Source organism: Sceloporus occidentalis, unplaced genomic scaffold (assembly GCF_023333645.1).
Source record: "Sceloporus occidentalis isolate IW3139 unplaced genomic scaffold, rSceOcc1.0.p SCAF_2, whole genome shotgun sequence".
Classification (NCBI taxonomy): Eukaryota; Metazoa; Chordata; class Lepidosauria; order Squamata; family Phrynosomatidae; genus Sceloporus; species Sceloporus occidentalis.
The window spans coordinates 117347355-117372907 of NW_028316982.1; the positions used below are offsets into that span (position 1 = coordinate 117347355).

Here is a 25553-nt window from a genome sequence, read left to right on the forward strand (position 1 = left end):
GAAGGTCTTCAAAAATTGTACAGTTTCGAAAATTATTCACAGTTCAAGACTTATTCTGGGGGGGAAATCTGCATTTTTAATACAGAAAACAGAATTTTAGTTTTTTGCACAGAAAATAATATATCTGCATTGAAATATTTTCTTCACAGAATATGCTATTTTGTTTCCAGAAAATGTTGTTTTCTGCAAGAAAAACCCAGATGGGGATTTTGGGAAGTATAAATCAGAAACTATGAAGATTCTTGGCAATTCAGGATTGTCCTTGTCAGGATTCCCTACATATTTTTCAACCATTCTCCAAATATTTTTGCATATTTTTTTCCATCCCCAGTCAAAAGACTTCAGAAGGAAATGGGAATCAGCTGCATGAAGTGATTCAGCAGTTAAATGAATGAATGGGACTACCACTTGTGAGAACTTTGAAACATTACACTAACTTAAAATATTTTTTAAAAAGAAGGCACATAATAATAAGAGTATGATACTTGTCAAATATGCTCAACTATGAATGGCATGTTAGTAAAGAAAATGGGATAAGGAATTATGGAGATTGAGTTCTGCAAATCTGAAGAATCTAAGCCTAGAATGGGAAGGTCAGATCTTATCTATCAACTTTACTAGAATAATTTTCCTATTTAGACGCATGGAAAAATTACACTTACATGCATTCCTATACAGATTTCCTATTACAACTAGGGTTTTCGGTCCAAACCCCATACCTTAGTATCCCAATTATGAAAAAAGGATTATCATTCTGAGCTGTGATCTTCCTAAACCATATGTTTTGGCTACAGAAAAATCATTGCCATTCAGGTATTTTTTGCTGCTCAGCAAACTGACGTGAGACCTAGATGTGTATGTATATTTGTGCACACATACACACATAAGAGAGATAAAATGATATAAATATAAACTTCACAGTTTTAAGACCAGAAGGAAGCCTTAAAGGGCTTCAAAATCAACTATAATCACTCACTATAATTTTTAATGTAGCTTTTTATTAATGAAAAGCCCCAGACATTAAGAAGCTAAGTTAGCAGAGTACTGTGACCTCTACCCCCCCTTCCTTTGTATACACAAGGAAACAGCTCATTGATAAAGCCTTTCTCTTTCTCACACGCTGCTGTTAATTTTCCTGGCCATAATGGAACTAAAGTTTCAATACAGGTGGTGGCAGAACTGCTTTAAAAACAGAAGTAGACAGTGCATTTGGATGTGAGAATGTGGAAAGGCAATGTCCTAGCATGGAATTTTGTGCTTCCAAGTTTGCAAGCACTGGAACTGAAATAAAATCAAAACGTATTGTATTTTTGTTTTCTAGGATACCTAGTTAAGCTAGGCTGTTGTTTGTCCTAAGAAATCAAACAGCAATCAGGTACACACTTATAGAAAGTTTTAAAACACTGTGTCAAAGACCCAATTTGGTAACATGGCTGGGGGAGATGATAAATGGTCAACTGAAGCAACACCTTTACTTTTAACCTGCCTATCCTCAGAGGGAAATAAGGGCAAAACCCCTCTGAACCAATTCTGCCAATAGGTTTGCCTTAGAGTCGTCATAAGTCAGAAATGAATTGAAGGCAAACAACAACAAACCCAGCATTCATCTTATTTGTTACATAAAACCTCTTCTAAAATCAAACTGAGATGTTGGAATGAAGCATTGTACATATGTTCAAGACATGATTAGCCCTGAACCATGAGCACCTTTTAAGGACATTCATTTCAAGACATAAAGCAGAGCTTCAAGCAACTCATCTTCCATGACTACAGACCACAAAACTTGGTACACATATTTATGGCACAAACACATGTTTGAAGCTCAGACACCAGCTAGCTAAAAGAGAAGGCCAAGACAACCTCAGCACAATTTGAACAAAGGCTTTCCAACCCAATGGAAAGCCAGAGGGAAGAATCCTCTTTATGACTTACAGTGGTGTAGAGCCAGTATGATGTAGTGGTTTGAGCATTTAACTATGACTCAAGAGAATAGGGCTTGAATCCCCCCACATTTTGGAAGCACACTGGATGACTCTGGGCAAGCCATGCACTTTTAGCCTCAAGGAGGTGTCCAGGTATCTTTTGCCTTTTTAATGGATTTGTTTTATCTGACTTTAATTCTTTGGAGAGTTAAACCGCACTTTAACAAAACTTTTATATGCATTTGTTTTTTGTATGTGCTTTAATCTCCATTTCTATTAATTTTAATAAACTGGGTTGACTCACATTTGGGGAGGGGGGAGAATGGTGGGATACAAACCAATGTATCATAGTAACAATAGCAAGGAATGCTTATCTCAATAGAAAATAGACACCCGTCTGGGGACTGAAATTTCCCAAAGGGGAAATCTATGGCTCACCTGCAGAAGCAATATGATCGGAAGGACACAGCAGATGGCTTTCTTAGCCATGATGCTTAATTTGTGCAATGGACTAGTACCAGTGTTGTCTTCTTTTCAATGCCAGGCCAGGTCATAGCTTTGTAATAAAGTCTTTGAGGTCTGGTTCACATTTAACCATGTGAATGGTTGCTGGGAATAAAAACTTTTAAAACTGTTTGCCCCTTTTAAGTTGTTTTAATTTGCTTGAACTGCATTGGAATTTAATGGGTTTTCACTTTATTTAAACTATTTATTGCTTTTAATTTGGGACTGTTTATATTGTTTAATTTGTTTGTCATCCTGAAATCTCATGACAAAAGGGCAGGATAAAAATATTTTAATTAATAATTTTAGTCAAAGAATAACAACAATAACAACAACACCTCCTTGAGCAACACTTTCTCACCAGCACCCCAGGTGCATCCCCAGATCTGATAAATGGCTGGGAAGCAGAGTTGTCCTTGGGCACTGTCCAGCTGCCACTGTGTCACTGAGGGAAAAGGAGCAGATTTCACCTTGCTGGGAGAGCAAAGATCATTCCTTCTTCCTGATCTGCACAGGACAACCAGAGTGTTCAAACACAACTACAGCCACTCATCACTGACTGGCTGCAGGGGCGAACCCTAGTGTTGCCTAGACACCATGTGAACAAACCAGCCTTCATTCTCCCAGAACTCCAGTGGAACTATGCTGGTGAAGCTTTACTCCAGTGGTTCTCAACCTGTGGGTTTTGACCCCTTTGGGGTTGAATGACTCTTTCACAGGGGTTGCCTAAGACCATCGGAAAAGACATATTTCTGATGGTCATAAGAACTGAGATACCGCAATTTTATGGTTGGGGGTCACCACAACATGAGGAACTATATTAAAAGGTCGTGGCATTAGGAAGGTTGAGAACCACTGCTTTATGCTATGATAGAATCAAGCAGAATTTTGACCTTAAGAAGAGTATATTAAAATCAGGCTGCCCAAATGTTTAGTAAATGGATCCTTCAAGCTCCATTTCCCTCCCTTTGTTCAGTCTGAAGATTATTTCCAAGGTGAAAATGGTTGCAACTCTTTTGGGGTTATGGAGTGGCTATAACTTTGAGGTTATGGCGTGGCCTGAAGAACATAGCTGAGAGCAGGCTTACTTCTAAAGTTAAGTGGCCCAGCTGTAGCCTCTTGGGAGAACAAATCCTGGACCCCTTTCACACAGCACCAGTGATTCTCAAATGGTGGGGTGGGACCCCCAGGAGAGATGTGAGAGTTGCTCAAAGGGGACGTGAGACTTAGTGGCCTTGATCCTTACTCCTACTCCTTTCCAAAACTTTTCCCTCTTGGGAAGAGAAAGACAAGGAGGGCACTTGGAGCAGTCACCTCTTTCTGAGAGAGGAAGAGAAGAAAGAGAATAGGGAAGCTCAGTGGATCATGGCCTTTGCCTTCTTCCACTACCTGTCCCAGCACTGCCCCAGTTATCAGGACAAAACACTACTATATGAATATATTGCTGTATATTCATGAATATACATGAATGTATAAACAAAAACACACACAATAATCAAAGTATTTTTATTCAGTTACTACATCAAACAAGGCATGGGGGGGTGCAATGTCCGCATGCAGTTGTAAAAGTGTCACAAGGGCAAAAAGCTTGAGAACCACTGTACTTCACAATAATGGTGCTATGATTCCACTAGCTGCCATGGCAACATCCTATGGAATCCTGGGGTCGGAAATTTAAGGAAGGGTATTTGGGATTCTTAGACAGAGAGCTCTAGTGCTGCTAACCAAAGTACAGTGGACTCTTGTTATACGCTGGGGTTTGGTTCCGTGGATGCTCAAGTCCCATTAAATATAATGACATAGCAAAATGGTGTCCCTTATAAAAAATGGAAAATCAAGGTTTGACATTTGAAATTTATACTTTAAACATTTTCAAACCGTGGATGCTTGAATCCGTGTATAAAAAAATCTGTGTAAAGAAGGGCCGACTGTATAAACCCCAGGATTCCACAGGAGGTAGCTGTGGCAGTTGAAGTGGAACGATGGTGCTATAATTGTGTAGTATGAAAGGGCTCTCGGAGAAAAAAGTCCTACATTGCTTGTCTTTCTTTAAACCAGGCAAGGGCAAATTGTAGCCTTTCCAGTACTGTTGGACTACAAGCTTGCTTAGCCGTCACCATCGTAAGCTTTAATGAGGGATGATGAGAGTTGAAGTACAACAACTTCTGAAGGGCCACACTTGGTAGACTCCTGCTCTAAACACTCTCCAATCCTGCAATGAATTAACTTGTGCCAGTGAAGACCCCTAAGTCTAAACCATATGTGTTGCCAATGTCTTTTCTCAAATTGTTTTGCCTAATTAGGTTGTACATTATGTACATAAACTGTGCATCATTTTGGGAACATTTCATAGTCACACTGGCCTGCCTTACAGAAGTGTGGCCTACTTTTTCTGAATCAAAAATGACACAAGACTACCTATAAACTTAAAGTTTTTTTAGCAGAGGTGATGGCAGAAAGGGTTTTTGTTTTTTTGGCCAGGAAATACGTCAATGTGTTGCATGAATTCAACTTTTCTGGCATCAGAATGATTCCACAGATCATTTCTTGATAGTTAAGCTACTAGAATTATTTTCCAGGACAGATTACAATCTGCTATTTACTGCAGTTTAGGCTTGAATTCTGAATCTATCTATCTATCTATCTATCTATCTATCTATCTATCTATCTATCTATCTATCATCTAACTGAAGGAAGAAAGTCTGTACAGAATAAGACTAGACTTTGTCCATAACTGGCTGCAGTCCTAAACAGATGCAAAATATTTACTCTATTGCTGACACACTAAGAGCCCTAATGCGCTGTAAGCATGGAACACAATGAATAACAACTAAGCACTACTGCTGAATTATAATCTCATTTTTCCTCCATGCTCCATAGTGTGGAGCCCCTCTTGATTTTAGATGCCATGAGGTTTCTTCAAAATCCCCTCCCTCATTAGTGCCTTCCTCCCTCTCAGTTTTCCCATTTACTCTGCCCTTTCCCTGAACTCGCCTTCACATATACTTTCCTTAGGCTCCTCTTTCTCTGTACATAGCTTAGCTATTTTACTGACTGGTCTTTCTTAGCTACTTAACTCTTCCTAGTTCTCAGCCTGCACCGCCAGAGCTAGTCCCTAAAGCCTAATCCAAGGCCAACGTTTCCTTCTCTCACAGAAGCTGCCCTGCAAATCTCCTGGCACGTGTTCCATGTCCAGCTTGGAAATTCATCAACAATATTTGCCTCTGCACCAGCTGTGTTTCCGAGGGATTATTAGTGTCATACAGCATTGATATTTTAAGTGTGTAGTCCCCCTTGACCCTGGAGCATGGAAGAGACAGAAGCATTATAATTCAAAAGCACTGCTTATTTATTATTTATTTATTAATTCCCATGCTTTGAGTAAGGAGAGGGCCTTCCCAGTGGCTGCTCCCATGCTCTGGACCTTCCTTTCTGTGCTATCCTTTCACAGTTGGCTGAAATTTGTTGGTTTTGGCAGTCCTTTGAGAATTGACTGCTGGTGGAGGGAAGGGCCTTTTATGTCCTGTTGCTTACATTTTCTGTCCCTTTTTAATAATTTGCTTTTAACAGCTTGTAATTCTATTGACAGTTTAGTTATATTTTAATTGTTGTATGATGCAAAAGTTTTGCTGTATTTGTTATACATTTTGTAAACTTCGCTTATCTGAGAATGGGAAAAGATAAATAAAGACATGAAGTGTGTCCTTGGTATCCACTGGGGTTTGATTTCAGCACCCACCCACCCCCCGTAGATACCAAAATTCATGAATATTCAAGTCCCATTAAATACAGTGGCATAGTCAAATGGTTTCCCTTATATAAAATAACATCAAAGTCTGCTGTTTGGAATGTATTTTTAAAAATATTTTCAAGCCATGGGTGATTGAATCCATGGATAAGAAAAATACGTGGCTAAAGAGGACCGACTGTAGTAGTACTATTATCAAATACATATGTAGACTGAACTACCATTTGTATTTTACAAGCAAAAAAATTAATAAAAATAGCAAATGCAAAATTTGATTGGGGAAGATCAAGAAAGTAAATTGTAGTGAAGTGGTAAAGCAAATTGTGGTGAAGTGAATACTAGAATAGCTATGGAAAACATATAATCCATTCATCCTCCCTACACCTACCAAGACTTTGTGCTTGTGAGGGCCCTGTCACACTACACAACTAAAGCATTTTGATACCACTATAAGTGCCATGGTTTTGTCCTGTGGAATCTTGGGGTTAGACGTTTAGGGAGCAACATTTAGAATTCTCAGCCTAAGAGCCTCTGACCAAATCCCAAGTCCTAAGACTCTTTAGGATATCGCCAAGGCAGTTAACGTGGAAAAGTAGTACTGTAATTGTGCATGGGTTGAAGTCGAGTCACAGCCAGTTAAATACAACAAAACTGTGCCATGTGTAAGGACCCCTTTAGATAAAAGGTACCACTTAGAGAGAGCAAGGGAGGTATCCTTTCCTCCACATACTGGACACCTTATATTTTTTGTTATTATGAAATGTAAGAAATAGCAATAAATTTCCTTCCTTCCTTCCTTCCTTCCTTCCTTCCTTCCTTCCTTCCCTTTTCTTTCTTTCTTTCTTTCTTTCTTTCTTTCTTTCTTTCTTCATCTTCAGTGTACCAAGAACAGCCTTCTGAAACTTATTTATTTTTATTTTAAAGTGTATATCATCTTTCTACAGTATGCGCTCAATATACCTTAACAACACATGTCCGTATAAAATATCAATTGCAAATGTGAGACAACAGTCAAACAGCTAGTTTTAAAAAAACAAACTTAAGAAAACAGATCATTAAAACAACTACGATATTGTACAGTGGGCCCTTGTTATCCACTCGGTTTGGTTCCAGGATGCTCCCCTCCCCATGGATACCAAAATCTGTGAATGCTCAAGTACAATCCAATACAAAGGCACAGAAAAATGGTATCCCTTATATAAAATGGAAAAATCAAGGTTTGCTTTTTTGGAATTTCTATATTTTTATGATTTCAAGCCATGGGTGCTTGACTCCATTGATAAAGAATCTGCTGATAAGGAGTGCTAATTGTAATGACCAAACTCATACAGATAAATTATCATACAAACAATGTGTCTAAACAGGAAGACCCACTGGCCAGCAAGTAAATCCTACATTGCCCCCACAAGTATGGTTGTTCCCAACACCCCGCACAATCTGAAATGACAGATCTAGTTAGAGCCCTAATAGTAAATGGGGCTGGGAAAAGTGATACCCAGGGGTTGCATGCAACTCCCCCAAGTCTGTTTTTGAAGCCCTCTACCCTCCCAGACAACTTTTTTTTTTACTTCCCTACCAAAGCAATGGAGGAGCTACCTTTCTTAGAAGTCTCCAAGACAGGCAATTCATCTTTTAAATATGTGGCAGGGACCCAGTTTTTCAAAAAACAAAAACAGACTTCTGGCCAGCTCTGAATTTCTGTCTTGCATTTTTTTGGCAGTTCATGAAGCACCAAGGCAAACAGAAAAAAAAATTGTCTCAGGGACCCTCCACAGTTGCCCACCCCTGCATTAAAGGCATTACAAAAGGACTATCATGTGCTTCGTCCATAGACATGTTGTTGTTTTTTATTATCTGAAGCACAGAGGTTTCTTGTGTTAAGTGGGATGTCACAACTTTCTTTTAATCTCTCACTTTATCACAATAAAATGTTGAAAACAATACATATACTTCTTGTTGCTCAATGCAGACACATTTATTGTAATAAAGTGAGATATTAAATGGAAGTTAGTGATGCTAAACTACATTAAGAGAATAGATTCTCCAGCAGTCATGCATTATGGACTTTGCTGAAAGGACAAACTATTAAACTAGGGCCATCCGAAGTCACTTACTTCCTATGTTGGACGACTTTGATTAGAACCTAGAATGGAAGGGTCATATGTGCTTCCCTTCCACGTCATGATTGAAGGTAACATCTTTCAAAAATAAGACACAAATGAGCACCAGAGGCAGCTGATAAATTGTTTCTAGCATATGTTCACAGTCATCCTTTCTCTCCCTACCACATAAACAAAGCACACATTCCATGGCTTACCTGTCTAAGGCTCTCCTCCAAAGTGTGGATTGTGTACAGACTTTCCTGTTCCTCGATGTCTGGTTGTGCTAAGATGCCCATGGGTTGGTAGTCAGTTGCCACCAAAAACCTGACCCCTGCCACATTCTCAGTTTGTTGGGGAGGCTGAAAGAACAACCTGTTGCTTGAAGGAACTGCATATGTGCCTTGCTGTTCCTGCTGCCGGTAAGCCCTACCATCCTCCTTCTTTGCAGCCATATTTTTTCTTTCTTTTAACAGTTAGAAAAGAAAACTGAGATGTTCTGCTTAGAGTGAAAACTAAATTCAAAATTCCAGGAAAAGGAGCAAAAGGCCGCCGCCAGGAACTTAATCGGCCATCTCACAACAATCTAGCCAGGGAGGGGGGAAATCGTTGAGTAGCAGATAAACCTCTCCTTTACGGTTTTTCTCCAAGTAATTTATCCAAACAGGAAGTAGCCAGCCCCCCTGCTTTCCCCTGTGAAATAGTTCCAGTTAATTCTATGGGCTTCTGTGCTTCTGCTGCCTATGTCATCTCATCTCCTCTGTCAGTTAGAAACCAATATTCCAAAGCAACACAAGCATGAAGCAAGGTTTCTGGCAGGAAAGCTCAAAACTTGCTGAAGAGGAAATGCTGCATTATGTCACAGAGGCAAGGTTTTTCCTATAAAGACCACCAAGCATTGTTGAAAAACATCATGTGTGTTCCACACACCAACCTGCAATGGGCATGACAGAAATAGCTTGACTTCTTTAGCTCAATATGCAAAGGGATATTTGTAGCACCTTTGAGACTGAGGGGGGGGGGGGAGAAATTTGTAGCATAAGCTTTCCTAGCCTGAGTCTACTTCATCAGATGCCTGGACTAAAAAAAAAAAAAAAACCCCACTTCACTCAATACATCTGATGAAACAGATAGCTTACGAAAGCTTACGCTAAAAAAAATCTTTCTCTTAGTTAGTTGTAAAGACTACAAGATCTCTTTTCATACCAATTCAGTCTAAAACAGCTACATCTTTGAATTCTTTAGCTCAAGATGAATTCTTCAGGTCTCTTTCTTTCTCCAGAATGTCGTGTTACCAAAGCTTTATTATTCAGAGTATTTAGTACGTATTCAGATTTAGTAAATTCAGAGAAACAGAAAACAATTTAAACAACTATTTAAAACTTGTCAAGACGAAATACATCTTTTTGCAACAAATGGATTGTGAGTCCTAGTCTGCCACTGAAAGCCTTCTCTCTTTCTCCCACTGATTGAGGCTGTTGGCTTTTTAGCGCCCAGACTTTGAACATGTCAGGGGACTGAAACTTATTTTCTGACAATTGTTAGGAACAAGACTGCACAACATGATCCCCCCTCCCTGATGTTATGCACAAGTGACCAGGTCATCCTGGTGCTTGACACCATCACACTCCCTCCCCTCCCCAAAGCCAGTCAAGGCAACAAAAAGTGAATCCATACAAGGAAGGAGGACAGGGTGGCTTAGAGCTACAGAATTAGTAGTGCTAAACTTCATAATCCACTGAATCCTAGGCAGATTCCAATGAGCTGGCAATGGGGTAAAACACAACAATATAGTCTCAAATTCTCATTTCCAAATGTACTCTACATCCTCACCGATCATGTTTCTTCATTATGCTGAAATGCCATCTCTCTCTTTCTCTCTCACACACACAATCTCTCAATCTTCCCATTGCCGCAAAACAGTTCTTTATTATATGCTACCTGGTTTTTAAAAATGTATAAATTAATCTACACTGATTTTTCTTTTAAGGTACATTTAAAATTAGAAGCTGCAGCACAGCAAAAGCAAGTTTGTGAAATGACAGAAATAACAACATCAACAGATAAAAGGACCATATGCTGGAGAAGAGACTGGGGCGTTGATAAAAATCAAAATGTTTTCCGAGTGTAAAAAGTCACTCAGCCCTGCCTGGAAAGTATGCATATTGTGGCTGTTTCTCCCCTCCCCGCACCCAAATTCAGATTCTTCACACTGCCCATCCATTTCCTGTTGGCGTCAAAGGGGGCATCCTTCCAGGACGGAAGGATTAGCCATGGCTGGAATGTCAATTGACATGCCTCTGATTGGCTTGAAAGGTGAAGAAAAGTTGGTGGTTATCAGTGCAGCTACCCCCCTGAACATATTTCACTGTGGGAGAAGTGCATTCCAACAGATAGGCAGAAAAGGAAAGGAGAGAAAGAATTTGAAGCTGAAGAGGTTTCAGAAAGCTAGATGGCGGCTAGAATATTGGAGAGGAACCCAGCAGTACTCACAAGGCATTTTACTACACAGCTTTGACACGGGTTGCATCCACACTACAGAAATAATCCAGTTTGACACCACTTTAATTGACATGGGCCAATGCTATGCAATTCTGGGAATTGTAGTTTTGTGAGACATTTAGCCTTTTCTGCCAGAGGGCTCTGGTGTCTCAACTAGCATTTCACAACATTTCCTAACAAAACATGAAATTAGACTTTTGAATCCCATTCCAGGGGGGAGGGGAGGAGAGCTTCTGATAACCTCTACTTAATATTTTCAACTTATGTACTAGATGCACATGGCCATTCCAGTTCACCTTCAACATTTTCCTAGTAGGCGATTCAAATTCTATAATCAGGTACCACTCAAGACACGGAACAAAACTATATTAATGTCTATACAAGTACTTCTCAGGGTATCTGACGTGGGGGACTGGCAATTATTCCCCCTCCCCCTACTGTGCCGGGGATTGGCACTAACTTTGTGCCCACTGGGTACAATTACTTATTTCTCTCATTGAAATTTGCCAGGGGTCAGCAGCCAATGACTCAGAAACTGGCACTATCTGTCTGTCTGCCTATCTATGCCATAGCTACAGGACTGTGAATCCTAGAAAACTGAAACTCTGCATAAATACTAAGGGGATCTCAAGGATGGGCACCATTTAAAAACCAACAACAATAAATTAGTTTTAATTAATTTAAATTTGTCAGTAGGCTGCAGTACCATTTCTAATCAATAGATGACAGACTTCCCTAAAGAGAAAGTTGCAGATAGACCTGGCATATACACATCTGTAAAGGTCCTGTAAGCAGTTCCACCATCCTAGACCATGCGTACAGTAGGAAAACTGTATGCTGGTCATGACTCTTGCTTCTCTCTTCAGGGCCCAGAGACTGAGGAAGGGAGGGAGGAAGAGAAAGTGAGACAGAGAGAGCATAAGAAGAGGGTGGAAGAGAATGAGCAAGCACTTGATGAAGGGACAAAAAAAAAATCACTGTGACTAAGAGAAGGAGGAGGAGGAAAGATAAACTGCACTGCAGCTGGGGGGGGGGGGTGATCCCCATGGAGGAAAGAGAAACTTAATTGTATAGAACAGAAAGAGCTCCATGGAATAAGTGATTGAGTGAAAGGAGAGGAAGTGCATCAGGATGAGAAGGAAGGGGTTTCTAACCTATGCAAAGGTGAATATTTTTTTGCAAATGAAAAGTGTGAATGTGTGTATACACACATCTTTTCTAAGTGTTCAAAGTGCTATACAGTTGGCCCTCCGCTTTTGCGGGGGATCCGTTCCAGACCCCCCCCCCCATGAAAACGGAGGCTTGCACATATTCAGGCCCCATAGGCTTGAATGGGACGTGCCTCTGTGTACGCGGCCTGGGCGTGTGTACCATTTAAAATGGTGGAGGTCACCCGTCTGCAGAAATTCAAGGTCACGGATCTCAGATCCGCAAGTTGGGAGGGGCGACTGTACTCAGTAATTTTAGTAATTCCTCTGTAAATTAGGGTAACATGTTTATCCTTATATGGGAATATGAAGCAATTATGAGACTAGCACCTTGCATCAAGCCACCTAGTGAGTACAGTACATGTCTGAAGTAAGATTTAGGCCAGAATTTTCTGGCTCGGACCCTACTCCTACAGCTGCTGCGACTTTCCTTACAGTATGGACAAGGGGTGTGGGTGAGTGCTGGTGGTAGTACTTCTGTTTAAACAGCCAGTTCAGATGGTCTGATAGCCTCGTGTAGGAATGGATTCACATTGTCAGCTTCTACACAGCATCCCCACAAGCACAGCTATAAAGCCTTTGGCTTCCAACTGTTAACTCCTATGATCCATATTAAAGAGCATCCTCTGATTCTGAGTCATAGAACTATAACACAGAAAGGGATCTGAAGGGTCTTATAGTCCAACCACCTGCTGATCCAAGAAATCCAAAGCTGAAGCAATCCTGACAGACAGTCTTCTGTTTAAAAAGCATACAGTGAAGGAGAGCCACTATCTTTTAAGATACTTAGTCAAGCCTTTACACATGTACATATGCATTTAGCCTCATATTGCCAACACCAATATTGTTACTGCTCAAGGCGGCTCTCTGCCCTTGCCTTCGTGATCAGGGCTGCCTCAGAAAACTCCACATATAAACAATCTCTGAGCTAACTCTTCTCTCTTGGGTAACAAGGGAAGAATGCACATGGGAAGAACTAAAATATCTCAAACTGAAGAGGGGAAACATTTTTCATTGGAGAGAAAACCTTTAGGGCAGCCTCGTTTTCACAGAGCTTGTTCCCATGGGTAGCCCGGTATGTTTGGCAACAGAAAGACCACACATGCTACACTCAGGTTTTCCCATAAGCTAGCAAATGTTTTCATCTTTCTAATCATTTGACCTTTTTGTTATAAAATGACTCTTCTCTTTGTCTCGCTTCCTATCTAAAGATTTGACGTTCCCTCATTTTAATTTGTGAGAGGGGGAAATGAGCTATGTAAAGAGAGTCTGAAAACACTCCAGAAACAGAAAAGTGGTCTTTGTGTGTCAGAGATCCTTTGGAGATTAAAAAAAGGAGGGGGAATCCTGACTTGGTCCTCTGCTGTAACCTGATTTACTGAGAGTAGAACTCAAATGATAATACACAGTGAAGTGCAGGGAGGAGTGTCTGTCTCTGCTGCCAACAAGTCTGTAAAATGGCAGCAAGTTGAAATCAAAGCAATACTCTTTGTTCTTTTCCACATGGGTGGGTGGGAAGAAAGTTACCATCTCCATGAGTACCTTGGGATAGATGAATCCTAGCGCTATCAGTCAAAATCTACTGTGCCTGTAGTTTGCCTTTTCCTTCTAAATGGATCTTTTGTGGAAAGAAAACAGAAGAAGCAGTAAGCAAACACTTGGGATGGCTACAACTGAAAAGCAACAATATCAGAATGAGGCAGGGCACTTGCAGGATGGAAGTCCTTATGTGCTTACAACATTTAATGGTGAAATTATGTGCAAAATTTTAGTAAAGAAGATCGTTTGAACATTTACAAATTAAAGTGAGACACAAATATGAAAAGTGGTTAGAGAGGATGGCAAAATTCAAATTTTCAATGAACAGCATGTTTCAGAAAGGCACATGAATCTGTGTATCATTAATGACACCCCCTCCCAGGACGTTTTAAGATTATGGATGAGAAAATTTCTTTTTACTCACTTTCTCCCATCAAATGTCACACTATAAATTATTCCCATTAGTAGCACACACACCTTGGTTAAAAAGTCCCAAGTGATTTGATTTTCCTCTTCAGAAGGATACTTCAAAACTCTGCTTGCCCTTGTCTTCACCTTTTCATGCTCTACTATACCATTCTGGAGATGGAGCAACCAGAACATTTACACTAATCTAAATGTGGCCACATACTGGATTTATGTATTAAAATAACAGTTTGTTTTATTTGCAATAATCCCGCATCTTTCTCTGAAGATGCCAGCCAGAGATGCTGGTGAAACGTTAGAAATAAACTCTTCTAGAACATGGCCACAGAGCCCGAAAAACCCACAAAAAACTAATCCCCCAAATGTTGTGGGATTTATTTATTTTTTTGCATAGCTGCTGTTCGCAGTCTTATATTTTCAGTGAGCTATCTCCTACAACTATAACATCTCATTTGTAGTAAGGTTTATATGATTTGAGATTAAAGATAGGCAAAATGAAGCATTCTTGCTCCAGTGTACATCAGTTTATACATACTCATATGTCAGTATGTGTGCGTGTGTGTGCACCTTCTAGTCCCCTACCGACTTAATGGCAACCCCATTAATTTCATAGGGTTTTCTTAGGCAAGGAATAGTCAGAGATGGCTTGGCTAGTTCCTTTCTCTGAAATAAAGCCTACAACACCTTGTATTTCTTGGTGGTACCCCATCCAAGTAATACCTAGGGCTGATGCTGCTTAACTTCCATAATCAGATGGGATCTGGAGCCTTTAGGGTGAACCATTTTTTTCTCATTTTGTTGCAGTCTTCTAGTTCAGATAAATTATTTCACATCAACTTTACAATCACTTTTGGCTCTCACACTAACTAAATTAGTGTCATCTGCAGAAGCAACCTACTCACAGCTCACCCTGAACTCAAGATTATTTTAAAAATCATCTTCTGAACATCTTTGGGGACTTGCATTCTTCCCTGTACTGTGAGAACTGTCCATTTCTACTAATCCTATTCTTTACTATTTATTTATTTACTTACTATCCCATCTTTGTCACATTACTGGACCAACTTAACTGATCCATAAGAGCAGTCTTTTTATTCCATAATTGCTAAATTCACTCACAATGTCCTGATGACAAACTTAGTTAAAAGCTTTCCACCGTCTATCAGATCAGCCCTATCCATCTGCTAATGGATTCAACTGAACAACCTCAAAGGGTTAGTGAAACAAGACTCCACTTTGCAGAAACCATGCTGATTTTTCCTCAACAAGTCTTTTTCCTCCCCACATGCTTAATAATAATGCTTTCCGCTTATTTAACCAATTAAGCTGACTGGCAGGCTATGTTAATTTTTATTTTTTCTATACCCTAGAATCTCTCTTGCCATCTCTGTTTAATTCAATTCTTCTACCTAGAGAAAAAAAAATGGATCAAACACATGTCACATTTCTACAGTAAATCTTTCACGTTAAAGACCGACGTAAAGAATTTATTCATTTCCTCCCAACACTTTATGGCATAATACTTATTTTCATTTCAGTTGGATGTTGTAGGTAAGTGTTTAAAAAAAATTAAAATAAAATAATTCCACCCTGAGCTATTGCAATTCACTTATTGAAAGATATAATGTTTCCAAAGGAAATTTCCATATATATCTTTCAGCTTAAACTGGCCCTACAATAAGGGGCAAAGAGACAGGTAGCATATTCAAATGTTTCACCCTCCCAAATGGTAGAAATTCAATGTATTACTTACATTTGTATGTTGTGTTCTTTCAAGTTGTTTAGGACTTATGGTGACCCTAAGACAAACCTATCGCTGGGTTTTCTTAGCAAGTTTCTTCAGAGAGGGCTTGTGTGCAAGGTCACCCATTGGTTTTCATGGCTGAGTAGAGATTTGAACCCTGGTCTCCAGAGCAATAGTCCAGTGCTCAAACCCAATTCTTGCTCCCTGGAAAATCATTCCAGGAATGGGCAATTTGGAGTGAAGCAGCAGCAAGAGGACATGGGGTCAGGTTTTTTTGCAACCATTAGCAAACATTTCCACAAGAGGGAAAGGTGTCCTTAGGAAGCAGTTTGGAGCACAGACATCAGAGAAGAAAATTGGGGGGTGGGAGATTTGGTTAGGGGAAAATATGGTATGCTTTATAATGTAGGATTTTAAATTGGAAATTTTAAATGATGAATTTTAAATGTGGATTGTTTTAATATGTATGTGTCTTCGTTGTTCTTTATATTGATGTGTGTTTATTACTGATGTTGTATATTTGTTGACCTGTTGTTGTTCCTCACCTCAATCAATGGGGATAGGCAGGTAAGAAATACATATTATTATTATTATTATTATTATTATTATCATCAACATTATTATTAGTCGTAGTAGTCGTAGTAGTAGCAGCAGCAACAGTAACAGCATATCAGTATGCACTATACATTTTTAGAAATAATAATGTTCTTTTGAGCTGCATCTTTAGCATGAAATATCACAAATGGGTATGAATGTGACAATATTCATACGAACTAAGAAATGACAAATGTGCATTTTCTTTCATTCTCACATTTATACCACACACAGCTCAAGGACCTGAAGGTTTCCAGAGTTGTAGTTCATTGTGCAAATCACTACACCACACTGGCTTGTTAGGAAATACACATTCATAAATACACAAGAACAAACACTACATATGCACAGGGAGATCATGCTAGTTACAGATGCATATATACCCGAAAACAAGTTCATTGCTTAAAAATAAATGTTTCTCCTTTCCATATCCTTCATGCATTTAAAATAACCAAACACTGTTATGATGTAGTCAACAGATTAAATGCCAGATCAAGAAAATAAGAATTAAAATCCCCATTTGGTCATGAAGCTAACTGACCTTATGCCAGTCACTATTCTCAGACTAATCTATCTTGCAGATATGCTGTAAATGATGTGGGGACACAGTCTAAACTGTTCTGAGCTACTTGGAGGAAATATGACACAATGGATACACACTGGGGGAGGAGAGAAAGTGCTGTGATGGGGCACTGGTGTCTCTATCTCTACATGGAAATAAAAGATCCAATTTTCCCTTATAAGGGAATTACAAATATAAGGCATCACAAATATGTCACCAAGCCATATGGTCATGTTCAAATATGTATTATTATTTTCATTTACATATCAAGAACTGTCACAGATGAAGAGGACTTAATGCAACACACACACCATGAAGAATGCAGTGTAACATCAAATGCTGTGGTTGCTTTTGCCAATCTGTTATTACTCACAATATGTCTTTGGCTTACCTGCTTTATGCACTGCAGCCGATCGTTGGTCTGCTGTATGTGCCTGTCCATAGAATTCATTTTGATTGTCTCCACTTGGATTCTACCTGAAAGCCATTAAAATCTCTCAGTCTGCAAGACATAAAAAGAACAAGATCAATTATTAAGAGGAAAAAGTAAAATTCAGTCATGCAAAGTCTACAGTACATGAGATCCTGGATGTTACATGGTAAATATTTATCCTTTGTACAGTAGTAGGAAATTCTCCTCCAAAAGAGGAAGTAGTGTATATACTCGACTATAAGTCGACCTCATGTATAAGTCGAGGGCAGGTTTTGGGGCCAAAATAATGGATTTTGATATGACCTGCGGATAAGTCAAGGGTAAAACTTAGGACCATGTAACAAAGGATGCAAAAGGTGAAGCAAATGAAAATGATGCCAAAGAACTTATAAAATTCTTGCAGGCATAACTGTTTCTGCTCATCCTAAAGGCTGGATGGATGAGAGTGTAGAGGGGATCCATGCTTCTTTTTGGTGCTCCCAGGATGGACTAAGCTCTCGCCTTTTACCTCTCTATTCAGAGAAAGGGGATGGCTCCTTTTATATATGAGTTAATGTACAATACTTACATTGACCCGTGGATAGGTTGGCCCAGGTTTTTTGGGTCAATTTCTTGACTAAAATTTCTAGACTTATACATGAGTATATACAGTATGTGCTCTTGGAGCCAAAATATTTTTATTTCTTAAATAACCATAATATTCCAGGCTTATATAAGATTGGGGAAACACTATACTGAAGAGTATTGCACGCTAGGTTTTTAACATTGCAATTTCCTATCTTCCATCACTGTAGTTTATAATACAGTCCTAACACCATGACTGTTAGTGTCTTTCTCCTCCTTCTTACAGCTTTGAATCTAGCCCTTTTGGTGGTTGAGTAGAAAAGGTAGAAAATGACAATCTGCTTAGTATTATTGAACTGATAGCAATAGTTATGGTGCCTGGCTTACATGGATGCACCACACTATATTATTACAGTATGTAGGGGCAGAACCTGGGATGAATACTGATATAATTAACAATAATAACCCATGTGCAATGTACAACAAATTCAAGTTATGAAATGGCACTAATATAATATTCAGAGCCTTCTGTCTGTGTCTCTCTCAATTATTCCCCTTTTCTCTTGTACACAGGCATAGTTTCTATACCAAATGTGGCCCAAACTAACTTTTGACATAAATCTGTTTTAGGCACTGGTGCCAATTGTGGGAAAGAAATGTGTTAAGAGGCCAGAAACATGTGCAAGAATTCTAGATCAAGAACAAGTGGCTGTGATACTGAGTGTGTGTTGTACAGCCTACTTGCTCTCTCTCATATATCTGAGTCTATGCTTAGAACTAGATAGATATGAATTGTATGTGTACATATGAGAGAATGAAAGCTTCCAGTGTTACAAATGCTAGCAAGCCCAGATATTGTGACAATGCCAAAGAGAGAAAATACTATTTATTAAATTTTTAGACACAAAATGTAAACTGTCATAGTTCACCAGCATGCATCTTGAGTTTTCTAATGTTTACAAAAAAATATTGATATTTGTCAGATTTCACATACTCATCATGACACACATAATACAAAACCTTGTCTGTAGTGGAAGATCAAAGATCTTGTCACTACACGAGGATTTAGCGCATGTATTTATCTTTTAGTTCTGGATCCAAAAATATCAGAGACATAAGGATGCAGACAAAATTAAGGTTTCAAACATCCAGCACAATCCAAGGTAACAACTCATAAGTTGCCAGGGTGGCCCATTTGTTGGGCACACAATCCATCAGTGACCAAAATAGCAAAATGAATGAGTGCCAGGAGCAGCAACCATAAACACCTTGTACTCTTCAAGAGTAAGGATTTCCCACAATTTCTTTCAGATCTGCCCACATACCCTGTCTGGAGGTATCTGAGACTGTAGATTTATGGCAACCCTATGAATTTAATAGGGTTTTCTTAGGCAAGAAATACTGAGGTGGTTTTGCCAGTTCCTAGAATCATAGGATCATAGAGTTGGAAGAGACCGCAAGGGCCATCCAGTCCAACCCCCTGCCATGCAAGAAATCCAGATCAAAGCATCCCTTCTTCTGAAATATAGCCTACAGCAACTGTTACTCAGTTGTTGTCTCCCATCAAAGCACTAACCAGACCTGACCCTGCTTAGCTTCCAAGATCAGACACGATTTGGTGCCTTTAAGGTATCTGTACAGGGATGAGGTGGCTCAAGTGGTTAAGATGCCAACTCTGTTGATTGCAAGATCAGCAGGTTGGCAGTTTGAGGCCCAGGTGCCCCATGATAGGGTGAGCTCCCATCACTAGTCCCAGTTTCTGCCAACCTAGCAGTTTGAAAACATCCAAGTGGAAATAAACAAATAGGCATCACTCCGGTGGGAAGATAAACAGTGTTCTGTGCAATCATGCTGGCCACATGATCACAAAGTAGTCTCTGACAATGCAATCGTGCTGGCCATATGATCACAAAGTAGTCTCTGACAACACTGTCTTTTCAGCTTAGTAACGGAGATGAGTATCGCCCCCTAGGGTCGGACACACCTTGACAACCTTGTTAACGGGGAATACCTTTATAGGGTATTTTAGTGATAATGGTTCTCAAATGGCTCCTGATGCCGTAGAGTTCAGAGAACGAAATGTCTCTCTCCTGAATGATGGCAGCTCAGACTCCCCATCTCTATACTCCAAGCATAAGAAGGTTCAATAAAGCACTCCTGTCAATGAATTACACTGCTTCACGAAATAGAAAAAGCCCTTTTTCATATATACAAACATTGTTAGTCTGTGCAAGCACTGGCTTCTCAAATAGCAAATGCTATCTAAGGACCTTTTTGAAAATGCCAGTTGATAAAATGCTCACTTGCAACTTAGGCATGCTTCTGTTTGTTTACAAAATCCTCAAACAACCTCAAAGTTTAATATTTCAGTAGCAGAATTTATTTGTATGATAAGCTAACCCTGACATGACACCTTTTCGGCAACGATCCATCTTAAATGCCACAATACACTATCTGCATTTTAATTGCTCATAAGGGCTAGACAATCTAAAATAAAAGTAGAGTGCATAGTTTAATGTCTCCTAAAATCTACCACATTGACCACACAGCACCAGTTGCTTTCCAAGGTACAATCCAAAGGAGAGGAGTGGGCAAAGTCCAGCACTATCTTCCTAGAACTCTACCAGTAGTCCTTCCCAACTGTTGCATGCCAGGCTTCCATCTTAAATCCATTTTCAATCAAATCTCAGGGAGCCTACATAATCCATCAGATTCTCTCTGTGTTTGTATGCTTTCAAGTCACTTTTCAACTTGTGGGGACCTAGGTTTGCTACAGTGAAAATTACAGAGGGCTCCTAGAGCTTTAATGGTTGGGAAGAAGAGGGGATTTCAACAGGTACTGCTTGTAACCTGATTGCATGACTAGCATCGCCTGCTGAAATTCCTTCTTCCACAAACCATTATACATGCAGGAGCCTTCTCCAGCTTTCAGATGAGCTCTAGATGAATTACACAGGGTTTTCTTAGGCAGGAGCTGGTCTGTCATTGTCTTCATCTCAAATTGCAATCATAAAAGATTTTCACAGCAGTGCTTACTGTGGGGTAAGTGCTGGTAAAACACCAGTAAAACATCAGGGAAGCGAGTGTGTGTGAAAGACTGATGCGCTTCTAAAATGTCAATGAATCGTTCCCTTGCCTCTAGCATCCTTGAATTGTTCACAGACCAGCAATTTCCCATGAACGGGAACTTTGCATTCATAGGAAATTGCTGCTCCGTGAACAATTCAAGGATGCTAGAAGCGAGGGGACAATTCCTTGATGTTTCAGAAGCGTGTCAAGCTTTCTACACACACTTTCCTGATATTTTACTGGTGTTTTACCAGTGCTTATGCCACGGTAAGCACTGGTGTGAAAATCTTTTTCATCAGCCTACACCAGCTGGTATCCCTTAGTGGTCCCCTCCCAAATACAAACCAGGCCTAACCTTAGCTCAGCAAAATTATTAGAAGAAACAATAAATACAATTTCTCACATGTTAAAGCCTCTTCTTTCTCTCCTGGAGTGATCAGCAAAGGGAATCTTGAGCAGGAGAGAGAATGACTTTATCCCTCATTTCATGAGTAATGTTTCTTCTTTTTTTGACCCTCTCTCCCAAATTCTTTCTCCTCTTAAAATGATAATCCCTTCTGGTCAAAATCCAGTGAGAACTTTCAGAAGGCCTTATTTCCCTCAACAATGATATAGAACAGGCTTTCCATGCTGTCAGCCAATATTATCAGGCATCTCCTGTTAACAGTATATTATGGAGCCAACAAAGCAGTAGGATATCTTAACATACATGAAGGAAATGGCTTAGAGTTAGCAGTAAAAATAAAAAAGAATGAATGGGAGCAAATATTACACAGCAGTTTATTTGGCTGAGATAGCAGGAAGCACTTGGAAATCTAGCTCTGCATTTGAATCACAGGTTAGTGATAGCAGCTGAAGTGTGAACACCTAAGCACCAAGGAGATGATATTATAATTCAGTATAACAAATTATTACTGTGTGCTCCTTCAAGTCACTTGTCAACTTATGGTGACCCCATTAATATCACAGGGGTTTCTTAAGCAAGGAATACTCAGAGGTTGTTTTGCCAGTTCCTTCCTCTGAAATATAGTCATTGGTAGTCATTGGTAATTTCCCATCCAAGTACTAATCAGAGGTGACCCTGCTTAGCTTCCATGTTCAAACAAGATCTGGTGTCTTCAGGGTAGTTATTATTACTAAACTAAATTTCTAACTCATCCATTGCCTTTCATTTAATTTAATGTGCTGCAGATGTTTTGAACTACAGTGTTCAGCATCCCTAAACATTGGTCATATTGGTTGAGGCTGATAGAAGATTCAGTCCAAAATATTTTGAGAGAAACAGGTTGGGAAAGGTTGCCCTAGAGTTTGGAACAGACAACAGTGTGGCCAGAGATATGTATAGTACAATGTAGTCAATGATCCTTTTTTGTCCTGGTCTTTCTTTCATGAAAAAAAATTGGCTGAAACTGCTTTGAATGAATTATAGTCCATTTCAGCATCCGCAGTAATATGAACTAGAGTAGTGACTGATGAACTTTGTTCAGGAGAGCCTTGTGAGATTATCAAGGATTCTTCAGTGAGAAGGTCAGTAATGGCAGAAAATTTTTCCTGGAAAGCAAGTTTGTTGTCCATTATTGATCTTTCCCAGAAGGCACAGCTGCAGAGAGATATTGGTTGCATTCTAGGGTTCACAGCCCGTTCACACAGACCTAGGGCAAAGTCACATCATCATAGCCAATGTCCCAGATCAGATGAAAGACTCCACCAAAGACTATTCAGAATCCTCTCCACTGCACTTAGGGCAGATGAAAAGGAGCCTTTAAGCAGGCAAATTTGGGTGGGAAAGGGTCCTGCGGATGGCAGCTTTGGAAACCACAGAGCAATACACAGTTGTACATAGGTCTGGGAGTTCATCTAAATGAGATGACTGAGCAACATACATTACACAGGATACATGCAACCTGCAGACTAGTAAGGCAGCATGGAAGACTCCCAGAATAAATGGGAAAGGGAGATAAATACCTCAACAAGAATATGCAGCATTAGTAGCCTGGGTAGATCTCATGGCTGCATTATACCTCATTTCAAATCCTGGGTTAGGAAAACACCTAGGTTTATAGATGGCCTGGGAAAACATAACTGAGGCAGAGAGTGAAATTATGGGAGCAGAGATTGCATGTAAGACACGTAGTATGCACGTCCTTGGCCCACCATGGCTGGGGTCTGGCAAGTGTTACATTGGAAGTGACTTTGAGGGTTTTCAAGAGAAGGAACTAAAAAAAGCACTTCTTTGTAAGAGCCCTGGTAATCCATGCCTCTAATTTCTTTTCTCCCTTCCTGCAAGCAAAATGAACCCCCTTCTGAACATAATGAACTAACAAAACCGACATTTTTCTAGGGCCTTTATGGTGAGAAACAGTCCACGATGTTTCATCTGTCAGACCAAACTGAACAATTTGCTCTCTGTCTCTATATGCTGAGAGGCATTAGTAAGGGCAGACAATTGCTATCTATTAAGTAGGTTTGATTAAGTGCCAAGCCAGCCTACAAACAAGGTGGGAGGGGACTACACCAACTAATGGATCAGTTCGACATTCAGAAAAGAGCTGGTTAAAGTTGGGGGTGGAATTTCATACAGACAGAGATACAGGAGCATTAACAGATCTGGGGGGTTAAAACCAATTAATTGGTTTAAAGGACTGCAAGCAAGTTACATATTATAGATGTAATTGATCAAACAGGATTTTTAGTATATGAAATGTGTCTTTTTTGCTTGGTTGGTTTTTAATAGTGCCAATTTGAGAACTCTATATTTAAGGGAGGATTTTATCTCGCCCTAAATCCTATTGGCAGAACAGCTAGAATCCCAGCTAGCATAGGCCTACTGAATCACTTGATAGATAGTGAGTCAACACTTACCCAAATCCCATTGATTGAGCTGGTCTACTCTAGTTATAATCAGCAAATGGATTTAAGCCCTGGGAAGAATCTGTAAATTTCTTTTAAAACATACACACTTTAAAAACATTTTCCTGTTTGTCAGCATAATATAGGGCTCACAATGTTACACGATGTTCTAGGGATGTAAATCCTTTCATCTTCACAGTTACAGTAGTTTTCCTCCCACTACAGAGGAAAACAAATATTCCTCCACAGTATTCTCCCCGTATATGAACACCCCAAAGTGCTTGTGTGAAAGTATCATGCAGAGTAAAACGCCAATCTGTTTTCTAGAAAACAGGTTTTCCCATAGAAAAAAACAGGGTTTTATTTTTTGCAAGAAAAATCCCTGTGTTCTTCTCTACAGAATGATACCTCTGCGACACTTCAGGACATTTGAATACACAGAGAACATTCCACAAAAATCTCACTTGTCTACTATTCTTCCCAGCATGGCCTCTTGGCTGCCCAGAAACCCACTTTTCAACCAGAAAACAAATAATTATGCAGTGATGAAAGAACTAGAAAAGATCCTAAAGAGCAAACATATACAATTAAGCGAAGAACTTAGAATCATACAAGCAATTACCATGTATGAATATGATAGCGGGACAGTTAAGAAAACGGATAAAAAGAAAATCAATTCATTTGAGATGTGGTGCCGGAGAAGGATACCATGGAAAGCCAAAAGAAAAAAAGCCAAAACAACAACAACAAAACAAAAAATGGGTCCCTGAACAAATCAGGCCTGAGACCTCCCTATGTACCAAGATGATTAAATTGACGCTGTCATACTTTGGCCACCATCATGAGAAGACACAACTCATTAGAAAAGACAATAATGCTAGGAAAAGTGGAGGGAAGGTGAAAGAGAGGAAAACAACACACTGGATGGATGGATTCAATTGAGGTCACAGGTATGAATCTGCAAGAACTAAGAAAAGTAGTGGAAGATAGAGAGTCTTGGAGATGTCTCACCCACAGGGTCACCATTAATCGATATCAACTCAAGGGTAGTCAACAACAACAACAAATTATTTCCATCTCTACTATACTCTGTATTAGTTCACTTTGCGTTTGGTGGCAGAAAAACTGTATGCCTGAAAAACTGTCAACCCAAGCTGAACTTTTTATTGCTACCAACCTAGATTATTCTACAAGTACTAGCTATAAAAATCTAGATTTTAATAAAATGAAATTCAAATTTCGTTTCCTCTCTTTGTAAAGTTTACAGCTATTTATTTTGAAATCCAGTTGAATTCCAGTTCTTCACTTAATTTAGGATTTAATGTTGCTGGAAAGTATACATTTTGAAGATTATCGCACTGGGGTTAAAACGTTCCCTGGTGCGTTCTAATGCACCCGCATGGGGGCATGCATGGAGCGTGATGGGAACACGATGGGGCCCAGAACACCAGTTTACTGCACACGGGAATGCCGCCTTTGCCGCCGGGTGTTCCCATTGAGTTCCAGAGGGCGTCATTTCTGGGAACTGTTTCAAAGCGTCCCCAGAAATGGCGTCCCCTGGAACTCAATGGGAACGCGATGGGAACGCCCGGCGGCAAAGGCCGCGTTCCCATGTGCAGTAAACTGGCGTTCTGGGCCCCATTGTGTTCCCGTCACGCTCTGTGCGCGCCCCCGCGCGGGCAGGTTAGAACGCACTGGGGAACGTTTTAACCCCGGTGCGATAGTCTTCATTGAGAGCTTATAAAAATCTAACCCTGAGCAAGCATGAATCACAGCCACTGGCGCTGAT

General features: G+C 39.8%; 1 protein-coding gene across 5 annotated transcripts in view; it reads right to left on the reverse strand.

Annotated features, from left to right (window-relative positions):
* Nucleotides 1-25553, reverse strand: part of ZMIZ1 (zinc finger MIZ-type containing 1) — a 455177-nt gene that overhangs the window by 171187 nt on the left and 258437 nt on the right. For all 5 annotated transcript variants that reach the window (XM_089510695.1, XM_089510694.1, XM_089510693.1 and 2 more), the window contains exon 5: nucleotides 17240-17350. In XM_089510695.1, the coding sequence (XP_089366821.1) occupies nucleotides 17240-17299 (60 nt within the window). In that variant the 5' untranslated portion in view covers nucleotides 17300-17350. The remainder of the gene's footprint in view (nucleotides 1-17239; nucleotides 17351-25553) is intronic.